The 16,989-nt window shown below is 33.1% G+C and overlaps 1 protein-coding gene across 2 annotated transcripts; it reads left to right on the top strand.

Moving 5' to 3' along the window:
• Window positions 1-1,956: 1,956 nt before the first annotated feature.
• LOC109002054 (probable E3 ubiquitin-protein ligase RHB1A) lies at window positions 1,957-7,488 on the top strand. Of its 2 annotated transcripts, none has more exons than XM_018979637.2 (5): window positions 1,957-2,249; window positions 3,557-3,675; window positions 5,703-6,072; window positions 6,217-6,326; window positions 6,978-7,488. In XM_018979637.2, the coding sequence occupies exons 2-5, from the start codon at window positions 3,613-3,615 to the stop codon at window positions 7,005-7,007; spliced, it is 573 nt and encodes a 190-aa protein (XP_018835182.1). In that variant the 5' UTR covers window positions 1,957-2,249; window positions 3,557-3,612; the 3' UTR covers window positions 7,008-7,488. The 2 variants fall into 2 exon arrangements, with proteins under 2 accessions (XP_018835182.1, XP_035539149.1); XM_035683256.1 differs by having other exon boundaries at window positions 2,004-2,249; window positions 3,598-3,675.
• Window positions 7,489-16,989: the final 9,501 nt, after the last annotated feature.

Raw genomic sequence — 16,989 nt, 5'->3', positions numbered from 1 at the left:
TAAGATCACTTCAATATCCAAACACAACTTAAAGAGTCCAACGTGAGTATTCTAATGTGTTATAAATCCAGCAATTAAAATATGGACAATGCTGTGTATTTTTTTTTCTTTTTTGTTCTTTTTTTATATAAATTCTTTAACACTTTTAAATATTTAAAAAAAAATCACAATATCATTAAAAAATATTTCCTTAATCACGAAGTAAAATTTTTTTTTAAATAAAAAAATTAGTCTTCCCACTAGAGCTAAGAAAAAAAAGTTAATCATTAAAAAACACTTCATGATTAAAGAAATGTTTTTAATGATGTTATAAATTTTTTTTTTTTTTTTAAATGTTAAAAAAATCTATATAAAACAAAAAACAAAAATAAACACGAATAAAAGAGCCAACCGGAGGCTCCACCGGAACCCCCAGCGGTGGCTGAAGCATTTTTCATAAAATATTTCTAACAAAGCCCTCACATCAATCTCCCCGCAGTTGGAAGAAATTGCAGATGATCTGTGCTACTGTCGCTGTCCATGTGAAGAGCAACCATTAGCAGCCCACTAAATTTTTTTTTTTAAAGTCAACATTCACTCATTCAGCCCTTTGATCTCTTACTCATATAATACATAAATCCATAACCGACAAAAAAAAAAAAAAAACCTAAGAATCGTGTTGAATATCATGACACTCTAAAGATCACGAATTAGGAGGCATATATGATTATGCATGAATTAAAAAAACAATTGATTGAGAAATATATTACTATGGTCCAAAGTAGGTTCATGGTTGATGAACTTCCTCTTTATTATGTAATGATCTTTTTTTAGTTCCATTTTAGAAACTTTTCAACGGGATTCTTGTCTTTTCCTTTTACTTAAAAGTGCTAATAGATAGATAGGATTAGGTAAAAGATCAAGCCACCGTCCTAGGTCCTTAATTCATTGGCCAAGGTCCCATAAAATAAAAAATTAAAAAAGCCTATTCATATGAAAGACATTAATTTCATTTGATTAAGCTAAAGACCATGGAACAAAAGTAATTTAGATTCTTTTTATTGAGCAACCTGTATTAGGCTCCATTTAGATGTTGAGTTGAGTTGAATTTTTTATGAATAATAGTAAGTTGAGATGATTGAGTGATTTTTGTGAAATCCACCTAAGATGAGTTTAGATGTATTTATGAGAAGTTAAAAAAAGTTATAGGTCCCGTTTGTAATAAAATGTTAAGTTGAAAAAGATTGTGAGTCTAACTTGTAAAGATGTTTTGAGTTGAGATGAATTTAATAATTTGAGATTTAGGTGTTTGAATGTTAGACTCAGCTTTAAATTAGATTAATTTCAGTTCAATCTAAGTTCCAAATGGAACTTTAATTTGCATTAGGTTCTTTACTTATTAAGGAAGCTGAATTCATTTATTAACGGACTGATTCGGCTAATTATCTAATTAAAATCTATTAGTATGGTTAACATATTGTGATAGAATTAAAAACAAGACTATCAATAAATTGCTGGGATAACTAAAAGTAGTTAATGTTAATACGTACACTCTAATACTTATCGTTATTGTTTTAGGTTGCATGGTAGTTTCAAACTAGTATTGCATATGCATTGTTTGATTTTAGATCTTTAACTTGTTTTTATTTTATTGAAGTTGTTTATTTTAAGGAATGCTAAGTAGAAAATAAGGAATACTGAAAAAAAATAGGAAAAATAAATGATCAATTCAATCTTAGAAACTAAAGCATCATCTCAAAGATGAGCTATTGAGGCCAAAGGTGTCTGGTTGGCATAATTTCTAGCTTCCAAAATGAAAATATGTAGTTCGAAATACCTCTCTTAAATCCTAAAAAGATGAGCTATTGAGAAATTCATTGTTAAAATTCAACCAAGAAATTAACAACTAATTTCTTAAAAACAACTAAGTAGTTTTTAAGAAAAGTATATTACTTTATAATAATATATGTTTTTCTTTCCCAACTCATCTTAATTCTTCAACATTAGCTCCAGGAGATGTTGAGACATGAGAGGCAGTGATGCAGCCGTCAATTTGTACACCCGTCAACTTGTAAATACTGCTCAGTGCAATTAAGTACATATCAAAAGAAATTCGTCAACTTGTACACCCGTCATGGCGTCGGCCATTTGAGAGAGAAATGAGTGGAGCGCACACAGTGCAAGAGAGTAGAAGGAAACAAAAGCGAACCTTTCTTCAACTTTTCTTTCCCTATTCGACTTCTGCAAGAATTTCTCTCCTTTTCCTAGCGGTAATATTCTCAGTTGATCAATCTGTTAGTTACAGAATTTCTTTCTTTTTTTAGCAATTAAGATTATTATTTCCATGCACATGCCTTTCAGTTCTCTATCATCTGTCTCTTTGACCCAAGTTCGTATCTGGGTTTTGTTGTTTTCTTTTTTGCGAATTAAACTGAACGTGATTGAAGGATATGGGGTTTGAAAGTTACAATTTGTTTGTTAAATCGTCTTTTTAATTTTCAATAGATTTTGGGTAATGTTTTTTCTTTGTGGCTGTATCTGAATTTGGATAAAGTTGTTTGAATCAGTCATTTTTATTTGTGGTTTTTTTTCTTTCCTCAAAAAACACTGATTATTACGAGTTTTGCTGGATGCGTAGGAAGTAATTCAGACGAGCATGTGGGTGCTCAGATTTCATTACGCTTTGAAAAGAAGTTTGTTTATTTAGTCATTTACGTATATACATAGACACTCGCTTTTTGTTATATTTTGAAGAACTTGAAACTATGGTGCCTTGTAATCCATTTGAGATGAGAAGGGAGGTGGCAGTGCCCAGAGCTAGCTAGTTCTCCTTAAAATGTGTTGACGAGTCTGAAAGCCCTGATGCTACTTTATTTGTTAGTGATTTAGACGTGACAAGTATGGAATATGCATCAAAACTCCTCATTTTGTGCTTTAGAGCAGATTAATTCAAACTTGGATGAGGCTATTTGAATTGATTCTGCATGTGTGGTATAATTTTATAAAGAGATTTTATCGGGGTGGTTTTGCCAGTTTTAATAGAATGGTAGTTTAAGGTTCAGTTGGCAACGTCTGCAAAAGGCAGGAGGGACTTGTAGAGTTGTATTTTAGCTATTGAGCTTAATTAGGTAACAAGCTCAGTTTTCCTTTTCATTTTTATATGCTGAGTTTCTAGGCTGTTGGCTGATAGTTATTTGTCATCAGCCAATCAATTTATCACCACTTTGCACTTCTGAATTCAGGTTACAGATTCTAATCAATGTAACCAGCATACCCTCCTCCATGCAATGAAGCTAGTCATTCTAGACATTGGCGCACTAGTTAGTTTTGTGACTTGAGTATTTTCTTACAAGTTTCTTGCCAACTATGTCTGGATCCTCCATCTTCAAGTCTATGGCTAGCTTAATTTTGATATTTTTCCACTTGTTTCTGGCCGTGTTTGCTATCCTATACTCCCATGTCAGTTTTTTTACATCTTTGCTCTGGGTTTTGTTTACATATAGAGAAAATTGGTGCTTGTAGTAACATCTGTTTACTTTGAATGTGGCATTTGGCCGCAATCTGATGCCAATAACAGACTTGTTGAACCAATCAATGGTGATTTTGGGTGGATAACAGAAATAACTTCAAGGGATGGGAGGTTGCTGCTGTTCTTCCAGAAAAGCTCATCTGCATGGAACACCAGTCTATTACTATGTCAGCAAAATCTTCTCTCTAACTATACACGACTGGCATTATTATTGTTTTGTGCTTCCCTTCTGGTTCTTGACTTGCTATCTGTGTAGTATATATTGCAGCTGCTCTATTTAATGCCCCAATATCATTTGCTGCTATTTTGATTGTTTGTATAAACACTGGGTTTCAAAATAAACCCCAAAATGGAAATGAATTTGTAAAATTACCCAATTTCTCTTCTAGTTTTTCTTTATTTTATTCAGATACATTGAAACGTTTTCCTTCTTAAAGGCTTGTATGTTTATCCTGAATTTGTTAGGTACTTCAATCATCTAGGATCTGTAATTTGAGAAGCTTTTCTGAAGTTTTTATAGCTAATTTTAGTATTCTGTGAAACATTACTGGTTTACAGCCAGGACTCTCCTTAGTGTGCTGTATCTTTTTCCAGGAATTGTAGATTTCCTTTCTTATTACCACCACCTTTTAGATTTAAAAATACTGCTAGAGTCTGATAACAGGTGGCCTCTAGTACTGCTGCAAAGTTCTATTTGATCAAAAAAGTCTTGATCATGGGCTTTCTAGATTTTCAGAAAGGTTTATGATCAGACTACATGTGTCTACACTTCTCTTGTCCTCATAGGTATTCCCCCTTGGCAAGTCCAATTACATTCCCGTTGTGCGAGGGAGTCTCTGCCCTCCTTAGTGACTTCACATTGGCACTATGAACCAGATCACATCTGATAACATGAATATTACTGCTGGATTTCTGCTGAGTTACTTGATCTAATTAGATATTTGTTTTCCTTCCTGCACCACATCTCCATCAGTTGCATCCATTCCCCACCTGACATTTGAATGAGGGTGACTCCACCCCAATTGCTGGCCCAGTTTAAGTTCGGATTGGAAACCTGATTGGGACATAATCCTTTTTAACCAATAAGATAGTTTGCATTTCATATATGAGTGGTAGGATCAACTTGACCCCACGGTAATTGGATCCATTCTGGCTTCCTTTGTCTGTTGTGTATTTTGAGAGTGGGAATGGCTTCTTTTTCTACAGTTTTCTTTGAGAATGCTGTTGATCAAGACAATTGAGCTTTATGATTAGGAAATTTGAGCTTTAAACTTCCTGAACACTGAAGAGCATGCCCATTTACAGCTATTTCAGCTAACTATCTGTACCCATCATGAAGTGTTTAAAATCTGTAATCAAGTTGTTTTGTTACCAATATATATAATTTTACTAAAATCATCATTGACGTGTTCCTTGTGCTAGGACCACTGGAGTAGAGAGCAGTAATCAAGTTTAATTCTGCGTGTCTGCACTCCACAACAAGTTGTCCCTCAAAATCATATCAGATGCCCTTCAAGAATAACAAAGAAACATAAGTACAGAATTAAGTGTTAAAACGGATTTAGAAACTGGAAGCACAACTGAGTTGTGCAGAATTTCCTGAATCTGGGATGATGAAAGCTATATTTATCTATAGGGGACAACATCCGAAAGGTAATGTCCATGGACAACGTAGGCTCAAAACTAGCAATCTGAGGCTAAGATCCTTAATTTCCAAACCATCTCATCTTTAGCCAGAAATTTTGTAGTTAAAGAAAATATGTTCACTTGACAATTACTCTTACAATTTTTTTTATGAGAACAAGGGAAAAGCAAAAACATGGGTTTGTAATTGTGATGCTTAATTATTTCTGAGTGTTTGTTATTTTTAGAGATTAGTTGTCATATGAAAAGTGGCAGGGTTTTCAAATGGCTGTCAGAAAACATAATCTGAACATTTATATGGATGCAGTGGTAATTTCTTAATTGCTGGCTTCTTTCTCCTTGAGTTATGATGTACTTGCATGGATTTTCCTTGTTTTTCTTGTGGAAATGAGCCATGACTTCGAAACATGTCCTATTTTGGTAATGGCCTCTCATGTGTCAAAAAGACAATAGGAGTTTGGAGTACAAGTTTTTGCTAAATTGGGTGTATGAAATTACTGTGTATTACATAAATAACCATTTTTTGAAAAATTTTAACTATTTTCTGCAGTGTCCACGGGGTTTGGAAGAGCACGGGTCCCTGACATCTCATGATGGCATAGCCTCTGCACTCACAGCAGGATTCCTGGTTGATTTGGGTCTGGATGCATCAACCCCTGACACTTACCGAACCCCTCCTGCACCTCTTCCTTATGATTTTCTCTTGGGATGTCCACAATCACCAGATTCTCTCTTCGCCGGAACAATTATTGGCAGTAGCTTTGGAACTTTGACTACATGTGAAGATCTTGAGGAATCAGACTGCAAAGCTCAAGCCAATTCTTTCTGTGTCTCACCAAGAAAATTAGAAGGTCCAAATTTGAATGAGACTAATGTATCTTCAGTGGAGGAGGAGGATGTTTGTCCTATTTGCCTTGAAGGTGCATTACCAGGGAACTGGTGTTTCAGTTCATTGTATAGCCTGTCTCAGTTTGCTTGTTGTCGTATAATAGTCTTTTCTGCATTGATTTGCTAAACTAAAGCTCATAGCTAATCATTAAACTTTCTGTCACCCAAAAATGCAGAGTATGATTCTGAGAATCCAAATATTATCACGAGATGTGAGCACCACTTTCACCTCTCCTGCATTCTTGAATGGAAGGAAAGAAGTAATGCCTGCCCTATATGTGATCAGGTATCTGGTTTGCCTCTCACGAATATATGCATTGTTTAGTTTCCACTTTCTTATTATAATACAGTACGTTCTTGGCTTTATGCCAACTTCTGCATGGATGGGCCCAAGTGTGAACCAATGACACAGCCATGGGCCCTTTAAAATATGAAGAATTCTTTAAGCACTTCTCCTTTGCATCAAGTAAATTGATGGCCACCTGAATTATATTCTGTCAATTTTAAATTTTTTTGGTCTCAAACCAAAAGAACTAGCCAGATTATTTAATGTTTGAAACAGATCAAGCAAACCTTTAAAATAGTGACATAATTAATATTTTTATTGTCATCTTATTAGAATGATTATTACCTCTCTTATATTTTTCTTCGAATTATAATTTATGGTTAACTTTTTTTTTATCACCATGATCTCCCTTGGCACTCCAATAGTTTGTCCTTAGTCCCACTGCAAGTACTAATGTCCTTATGGAGGTTGTTTCATAAAAAACGAAAAAAGTTTAAAGAACTATGAACTTACCCAGAGTTTTTTTCTTTTTGGTGGTGAGATAACTGATACTGATGATGACTGTGACTTTGAACATCGATAATCGGCAAGTGGAGTAATTAGATATGGCTTATAGTTATAATGTAATGTTTACTTGTATGATTGTAACAGGAAATGGCATTTGATAATATCAGCACTTAGTTTCTCTGATTCTCTTTCAAGATGGATGCTTCTTTGCTCTTTGCAACCAAAGCTTGCCAACTCAGTGGCTATATATGCATAGTATTCATTTGTTTCGTAACTGGTTATTTGGTTACGCTCCACAGATTTATTTGTAGTTTGGTTGCTGTCTTTTTTAAATTCTATTGTCTCTGTGGAAAAATCGAACGAAAGAAACGAAGTTATCACACAAGTGAAAATAGTGCATTGGTTCATTAATCTCATCTGTCACTGCTTAAACTAGGATAATAGGAATTTAGATTTGAACAATGCTCCTTTAGGTGAAGTCACTGCTGCCTGGCATGTTGACTTGCTAGATTTCTCTTTCTTGTACAGATTATACCTATTTTTATGGTGTACATGGACTTGTTTTGGTCTATGGGACTGGTTTTGTAAATAGTCTTTTAATTTCAGATTGATTTAAGATTGGTGAATTTGATTGGTATGCCAAAGTGTTATGGAATGACCAATTAGACCTGTATTACTTTGTGCAAGTAGATCCTACTCTTTTCCAGCTTTATCTTCCAAACATTCATATCCCTTTCTTGGAAGTGTGAATATTTGAGAGGGTAGAAGTTCCTCAATCTTTGCAGTTGAAGAGTTTATGACTTGAACTAGGATTTTTGAACATTTCGCTTCTGATACTTCATCTTTCATCAGAAACAATCTCATCTTATCTCTGAATCCAAACCAACCCTTAATCTGTTTCGAGTGGAAATTATGATTTCTTGAACCATAATCTGTATTTTGTATAGAGATTACCTTTGAACAAACTGTAAAATTTATGTGATGTCATTGATATCCTCTATCAGCATTCTTCTGAAGGACGACTAATCTTTTAAATTGGATAGAAAGGGTTGTTACTGTATGATCTATCATTAGTAATATGCATATTGTATTATTGTGCAACCATGTTCACTATAATGCAGTTACGTTAAGATAAACGTTTGGTATACAAATAAAGTTACCAAAAATATTACTTTACAAATTGACATGACTTGATGTAAAAATAAAACGAGTATATTATGTCAATTTGTAATATAAACTTTTTAAGTCTTTTTATGAACTTAGTACATAGTTTTGAATTTCGTTCTATTTTTGGTTGGATTTTTGGGTTTTCATTGCGGCGTAGTAATCGGTGTAGATATAGGAGCAGTGCTACATCCACTGAGGATGTAGTACGAGACTCATCCCGATAAGAACAAAAATGTTTTTTTTTTTTCATTCATTTTTTTTTATATTCTTAAACATTTTTTTAAAAAAAATTATAACATCATTAAAAAACACTTCTTTAATTATTAAGTACAAAAAAAATTGCCAGGACCCAACATTCGGTAACTCTAGCATTTTTGTAGATATAGTGGTAGGTATACCCCATTTGTTTTGTTTGGCTTCAAATTAGGGCTGAGCAAAAATCCGACAATCCGACTCCGAATCCGACTCCGCTCCGGCTCCGCTCCGACTCCGACTTGTCGGATTCGGAGTCGGAGGTTTTTTCCTCTTGAAAGTCGGAGTCGGATTCGGATTCACTGATGATCCGACTCCGACTCCGACTCCACTCCGATCCGACTCCGATCCTCCGCCTCCGACTCCGCCTCCGCCTCCGACGTGTCCCTCCGACTCCGCCTCCGCCTCTGATTTTATACATTTTTTTATAAAAAGATGTGTTTTTCTATATATTAATTATTTAAATTTTATACAACTATATCTTATATAGTTAGTTAAACTCAATAATATACTAGTTAAATAATATATTTATACTATAATATATAGACTAAATTGACTAATAATAGTTTAGTATATGACTATAATATACTATAAACACTAAGATGCATAATAACATCAACATGTAATATTGTAATACTAATGAATAAACACTAATCTATAAATTTATAATAACATATAATACTAATGTATAATAACTAAAGTATTATTCATATAAATTACTAATAGTATTAATTATTATATATAAATTAGTAAACCACTTTAAGCCTATATATAAATTACTATACAAATCACTATAGTATTAATTACTAATACTATATTACTATATATTTAGTATAGTGATATACTAGTATTATACATTAGTGTACTAATACAATCAGTGATATAGTTAGTATAATATTTATACTAATACTATTATATAGACTATAGTTATAACTTATAGTATTATAACTATATTAAATCACTATAACTTATACAAATATAGTTATATTACTATAGGGTACTATTAAATTATTAACTATAGTGATATACTAGTATTAGTCTTTAGACATTAGTGTACTAATACTATTAGTGATATAGTTAGTATAATATTTATACTAATACTATTATATAGTTATACTAAATTAAAATCACTATAGCAAATACTAATATATAATTATGCTAATCACTATAACTAATAGTAATACTAATATAGACTATAGTTATAACTTATAGTATTATAACTATATTAAACCACTATAACTTATATTAATATATTATATAGTTATACTAAATCACTATAACTAATACTAATATAGTTATACTAATCACTATAACTATATATAGTATTAATATCATTGTTAGTATAATATATATTATTAATAATAACTAATACTAATATAACTATTAGTATAACTAATATTAATACTAATACTAATATACTAATACTATTAGTGTATAACTAATATTTATATATATTAATATATATATATATCAAGTATAAGAGATTAGAGATTTAATATATTAATATATATATATCAAGTATAAGAGATTAGAGATTTAATATATATATAGCAAGTATATTAGTGTATTACTAATATTTCATATATGTTGCATTTATTTAATATTCATATATAATAATATATATCATATAATTTTGTTGTGAATCTTCATTTATATATATATATATAATATATAAAATAGATTAGTATTGTATAGTACAATACGGCGCCGTTTATACTTGTTAATTAATCAGTTCGGAGTTCCATTTCGGCATTTCCCCCTCTTTCATCTTCAATTCTTATTTCTTCCGTCTTCATCTTCAATCTAGCCCTCCCCTCTCTCCGTCTCGCACGCGTCACAGGCCTGCAGCCCTCCCCTGAGTCCCCTCCCTCTCGCAGGCTCGCAGCCCCTCCCTCGCGCAGCTCCTCTCTCAGTCTCTCGCAGCTCCTCTCGCGCAGCCCCTCTCTCGCGTAGCCTCTCTCGCAGTTTCCCTTGAAACCCTAGGTCCCGCGAGTCCGTGACCCGTCGTCACCGTCGATGGCCTCTTGAGGTGTATTGCAGCTGTGCAAACACGGAACACCGTCCCTCGAATTCGATCATAGATCAATCACTGCCCATTGAAGATTCGGTAGGTTACCCAAAGTCTAAACCCATGTCTCTGTTTTTGGTAATGTTGATTTTTTCTATGTTTATTTCCAGATTTGGCATTATAGTTTAATACATAACAAAATGATCTCCATAATTTTACGTGTAAACCAAGTGAGGAATTTTGAAATGAAAAAATCCGACTCCGCTCCGACTTCGCTCCGACTTGTCGGAGTCGGAGGTCGGATTCGACCTCCGACAAAGTCGGAGTCGGAGTCGGAGGTTGGGCCCTCCGACTCCGAAAGGGTCGGTGCTCAGCCCTACTTCAAATATTTGTTTGGTTGGAATTTGCATTTCGTCTGGAATGTGTTGGTAACATTTTCGTAATTTTTTGAATTTGGATGACATTTTTGTCATTTTAATTTGGAGTGGCATTTTTGTAACAATCTAATAACATTTTTATAATCTTAAATTTTTATAACTTCTTCATTTTTTTCTCCTTTAGATCCCATTCTTTTTATAAAAATTCTTCACAAAAGTCTTACACCACATATATTCACCTAATCAACATGTAATTTGTTATTTTTACTCTTTTATTATGTATGTTTAAATATGTATGTTTAAATAGAATGATAAAAATGACAAATTACATATTGATTAGGTAGAGGTGTGTGGTGTAAGACTTATTTATAACATTTCACTCATTTTTAAAACTTAACTATTTTATTTTATTTTTCTTTACTTCCTTTTTATGAGCATGATAATAATTATATTAAATACTAAATGGAAGTACAAACTATGGAGGAGAGGAACTCTAACAAATATACCAAACAAGAAAATACAAGTAAAAGATATAAACAAACAAACAAACGGAAAAGATAAATGCTTTAGTCACAAAGAGATTCTACAGAAGTAAATTCATAAATTGAGATGATTATATGTAATACGTTAGATTGTAAAGTTAATTTTTTATAAAGTAGATCTAACATATTATATGAAGTTTCAGTTTATAGATTTATTTTATTGGGATCTTTTTGTGGTTGTAATACTTTTCAACGAAAAATAACTATGAGCCAGTCTGATCAGGGGGATCCGAGTCTGATAAGGCTCAGTTGACAAATGCAATGTTAAAAGCACTCAACTATTTCGAGAAGGTAGACTAGCACAAATCGACGAGAAGATATGAGTATTCCTAGGATTTAGGCGCGAAGCGGTATTCGTCGAATTTGGGCAATGAACGACTTATTCCTTGATTGGGCGAGAAGACTTATTCCACAATTGGGCGAGGAGAAGTGACGATATTAGTATTTTAACCATAACTTTAGCTACATGTGTCAGAATCATAATATGACCTCAATTCGAAAAACTCTCTTTGTCGCGCACGTCCTGGTCACCACGCTTCACCTGATGGGCCCCTTGTCAACCCCAAAACCAGCCCTTTCTCCTTCCAAATTGTTACTTTTAGTTAATTCTTTCATTTTTGGTTAATTTTCTTTTATGGTATTTTTATTTCTAGTAACAATTTTATTCAGGATTCTTAGGCTAGATTTTAAACATAGGTATCTTATTCTATATTCTATTGTTTGGCCATAATTACAATTTTACTATTTTTCGTTAGATTTTTAAGCCCAGCTTGTGGGTTTTAGAAGGACATTCAATTTATTTTATAATAAAATCCTAATCTCAGAGTTTCTCTTTATTTGTGACTTTTCTCAATCTCAATCTCTAGCTTCCATTGTTTAACTAGCTTTCAGAATAATCTCCTATTCTGTTCCGGCGTCACGGTCTCACTTAGTTTTGGGTGGAGGCGACGACACGTTAGACTTCGTCCCATGGGGAGGCTCATGTGGATCACTCACAGGCATTGTTGGACAAACTCCAATCTATCTGGATGGATTAGAGGACGATGAATCTTGGGGTGTAGGTGGTATAGGTTAGTGATGAGTGCAAGGTGGTAGATCTAACCAATCTTAACCGAACAACAACGAGGATTGAGGATGGTTTGAGAGAGACAGATAGAGAAGAGGAGACGGTAGGGGGAGAAAGGAAAATAGTGGAAAGGAGGGCATTTACGGGTGGAGTTGAGCTTCTCCTCCTCTCCTAGATGGCAGTTTAGTTTGGAGTCTCAGGTTGCTAAGGAGGAAGGGGCTCTCAGTTGCTTCTTCTTCGACAGACTCTGATGGTTTGTTTTTTTTTTCTTTACTTCTTTGGTTTGCATCTAACTTGTGACTTTTTTAATATTATCTTTTAATACTAATGTTACTAAATTTTCATGATAGATTTTAACATATATTCATTTTATAAATGTGTTGATACATTTTTTCGATAAGGTCGGAATTCAACATTACAATTGAATGGTTCATGATGATGGATTGTGTGTTGATATGATGTTCGGGTGCTCATCCATAAAATAAATAATAAATAAAGTATATAAATATAAATAGAGAGATATATAAAGATTTACGTGATTCGGTATAAAAGCCTACGTCCATGGGTCGTTTGGGGGTGAGATTCACTCCAGTGGGTTGAAGAAGACATCTTGCCAGATGGAGATTTTTTGTTGTTAAGTGATTTTTTGATTGATAGAGGTTTTCCATCTTTATGTGATTTTTTTATATGATTTTTGCCTGATGGAGGTTATCCTCTTTGTTTTGCTCACATGTATCATACTCGTAGTTGAGCCTAGGATGTCTAAATGTCGTTGATTAAGATTGGCGAGTGAAGTTCATCGTTTATCCATTTGGATACAAGAATATCTGTTAATAGTAGTGAAATAGTTTATAAATGTCTAAGAACAATTTTGTTCCCAAACAGGCCCAAGCCACATAGAGTTCTGAGATGCTTTTTGTAGAAAACATTTAAAACTCAAACTTGTTAGCATAAATAATATTTAAAATAGTGAGTTTAAGGAAAGCAGACCCGGGCATTTAGTTGTTGCTGGCGAGCTTACAGTTTTACTTGTGATGATCCTTGTGAGAGCGAGCAAAGTGCCCGTTAGTTTTTTTGCTTTGGGGGAGCTTTATTGCTCTCCTAGGAGACACCTTGTGCTCGGTGCGAGCATTATTGCTCACCTAGGACTCCTTGTCACTAGATGGCGAGTGTCATTGCTTGCCCATGGTCCTTCCCAGCTGTTTGGGGCGATCATGATTGATTGTCCCTACCCTCTTAATTCTCGAGGGGTAAGGTGCATAGCTTGCTCGAACAGGATGCATGGGGAGCAAGTTTCCTTGCTCGTGGAGAGCAATGCTTAATGCTCGGTGGCAAGCATCTTTGCTCATTGTCAATGCTTAATACGCGACAATAGCCCTTCTTGTGTACAATGCAGGGACCAAAAGGCTCACAAGGCTTCTTGTGCGAGGCAAGCTTGGTGCAAGTGAGCTTCCCTACATGCATTTGTCGCCTCAACAATTGCTCGGGGGACTAGCTTCACAGCTCGCCCTTGACATGCAAGGTGGGCTAAATGGTGTTTTGCTCGGTAGTGATGCGAGTCGTCGATGTTCGCTAGACTTGTTTCCGGTGAGTGTGCCTCATTCTTCACTCAAGATTCTGGTCATTGATGGTCTAAGTGTTTGCCAAGCGTGTGAGTTGGGGCAAGCTTCCTTGTTCGCCGTGATGTAAAAGGGTTTAGAGCTTAGAGTGCACAACGTTTGCTGCACTGGTGAACTAAATGCTGTTATTTTTTAGGCTACTTGGTGCTAGCATTATTTCTCGTTGACAACTACTTGTAGCTTGTGGCAAGCATCATTGCTCGCCACTTATGATGAAATCCAATATATTTTGTGATTTTACGGTTTCTCATAATGGTGAGAACCGACTGTTTCAATCCAAAATCAAAACCAAACCGACAATGTATATACAAGGATAAAACCGGCCGGTAAAAGGGGAGAAAACCGGCGAAGTTGGTTTTGGCGTGATCCCGGTGAGTTGTCAGTTGTTGTCATCCCTTTGGCATTGAGATAAAACAGAAAGTTGAAAGTTTCGGCATCACGAATGATTCGAAACTTAGATATGGTTCAATGTGATGAGAGAGATAGATGGTTTGGCATCATGACGAGAGAGAGAGAGATGCATCGCTGCCAAAGTAATACAAAGGAAGAGTTTTAGGCTTCGTTTGGATCTCAAACTCATCTCAACTCATCTCAACTTATAATTACAACTTTTTCAAATCTCAATATAAAATATAATAAACAATTCAACTTTTTCAAATTTTAAAATAATAATAATATTAAAAAATAATATTTTAATAATATTTTATCATCTCAATTCAACTCAACTCAACTCACTTCAAAATCTAAACACAACCTTATTGTCACAGCAGGCCTAACTCGACGACACAAAAATTCCAGGAAGGTAGGCGCCACTATACTACAGTGTCTTTTGAAAGAAAAATGAGGGGCTACCGGCCCCACTTTTCTTTTCAACCTTTCTGAAAAATTACTCTCGAATTCCTTAACCAACCATACGAGTTTTGGTAGGAATTGTAAGCATTGTGATATTTTCGTACTTTGCCATGAGGTAAAATAATTATGAGTTTTAAGTTCATATATATTGATTGAGATAAAAGAGAAGTATTATAATTTAATTTTTTTTATTAAAATAAATTTATAAACTAAATGACATCATATAATATATTAAATTTATTTTATAATAAAAATAATTGTATAATATATCGTATTTAATTGAATTACATAAGATTATAAATTTATAACTAAACATTCCCGACAATCAGCAGAAAAAAAATAAAAAAAAGCAGGCTACATTGGGTTTTGAGACGAGGAAAGTTTCAAGGATAATGTTAGAGAGACCGTTTGGAGCTTCTGTTGAGCTCTTTATGTGGCTTTTTTTTTTTAACATAGATTTTTTTAATATTTTTAAATATTTAAAAAAATAAAAAAAATTATAATATCATTAAAAGATACTTCTTTAATCACAAAGTAAAAAAAAAATATATATTAATCTTCCCACTGAAGCTAATAAAAACAATATTAATCATTAAAAAACACATTATAAAGCAATTCATGATTAAAGAAATATTTTTAAATGATTTTGTTATTTTTTAAAAGTGTTAAAAAAATCTATGTAAAAAAATAAAAAAATAAAATAAAAATACATAAAAGAGCCCAACGGGAGCCCCAACAGTGGCTCTAGCATTATCCCAATTTCAAAGGAGTTTTAGGCCAGTAGCTCTCTACTGTGACCATAAGACATTATTGTCGTGGAGAGCTAAATCTATTAACGTCTGGCTTAGAATACTAGTAGTGGCCTCAATAAATTTTGTCTAAAATTTAACTAAGAAATTCACTTTTACAAATTTAGTTAGTCACTTTTTTACAACATTAAATAACAGGCTCAATAAATCTAACATTATTCTATAAAAAATATGATTCTGAACTTTTTATTTATTTTAATTCTAATTGTAATTTGAATATTTATTTATTATTAAAAAATTACACATTAATTTTTTAACGTTCATATTATTCTAATGGATAAAATTTCTAATGGTTTTTTTTTTAATAATGGCCATATTTTTTCAACTGATATATGATTGTATTCATGGAGTTTTGAAACTACCTATTGTTCGTTGATGGCAACTTCAAACGGAGTAACAGTTTTAACCAAAAATTGTGAATGGCAAAATTGAAGTAAAACCCGTTAGAGAGAGAGATAAAGAAAGGCGTAGAATGATCAAAATTGAAGAGTACCAATTTGATAAAAAAAAAACAAACCATGTATTCACATCGCAATCAAGCTCTCAAAATTCAAAACCACAGTCCAAAAGAGGAAATAAAAAAAAGTACACACGGAATCAAGAAAATCACAAAGAAGAAGAACAAGAAGAATAAGGCTAGAAACGGGGAGGCGTTCAACCAGGATGCCAAAATACTAGAAGAATCTAGAAATCAATGAAGAATCCAGCAAAAAGCCTACCAGAAAAAATAGAGTTCGGCATGGCTCACGGTGGCGACTGTGAGAGTCGATGGCATTAGGTGTGTGGGTTTTGTTCAAGTGAAAGAGAGGAAAGACAGGTAGCGGGTTTTATGCGTGGGTTTTTCTTTTACTTTTTCTTCTTGCGCAGGAGAGAAGCAGACAGCAAGAAAATAATGTTTTAGTTCAAAAATAATATTTGGCTATGGGCTCAATAAATTTGGTCAGTGATATAATATGTGGCTAAAATTACTGTTCATTTGTTGAGTCTATTATTACACTTTATTTTACACCTTAGCTATTTCTTAGTCAAAATTTCACTTTGTTGAGTCCATTACTAGTGCTCTTAGATATAAAAATTATCTCATGTATCTCATTTGATTATTATAATTTTTTTTAAAATTTTTATATAAAATATAATAAATAATAAAATTTTTTTAAATTCTTAAATAATATTAATATTAAAAGATAATATTCAAATAATATTTTATTCAACTTTTAACTTTCATCTCAATTTACTGTCAAAATATCTCTTAATTATTTTTTTAATCTAATTCTTAGGATGAATAATATCTCAAAAAATATAAATATTATCACGGATTTTATATTTTTATAATTTAAAAAAATTGATAAATCATGTGGACGATATTGTTTGTAAATACAACCGATTTTAGTAAGAATAAAGAGAAATGAAGAATGGAATTTTAGTATTATAAACTATTAATTTCACTTATGCTAGCTCAGAGTT

This window comes from Juglans regia, chromosome 12, assembly GCF_001411555.2.
Source record: "Juglans regia cultivar Chandler chromosome 12, Walnut 2.0, whole genome shotgun sequence".
NCBI classification, from domain to species: domain Eukaryota; kingdom Viridiplantae; phylum Streptophyta; class Magnoliopsida; order Fagales; family Juglandaceae; genus Juglans; species Juglans regia.
The sequence above is the reverse complement of the archived record's forward strand: the minus strand, read 5'-3'. Positions and strand labels throughout refer to the sequence as shown.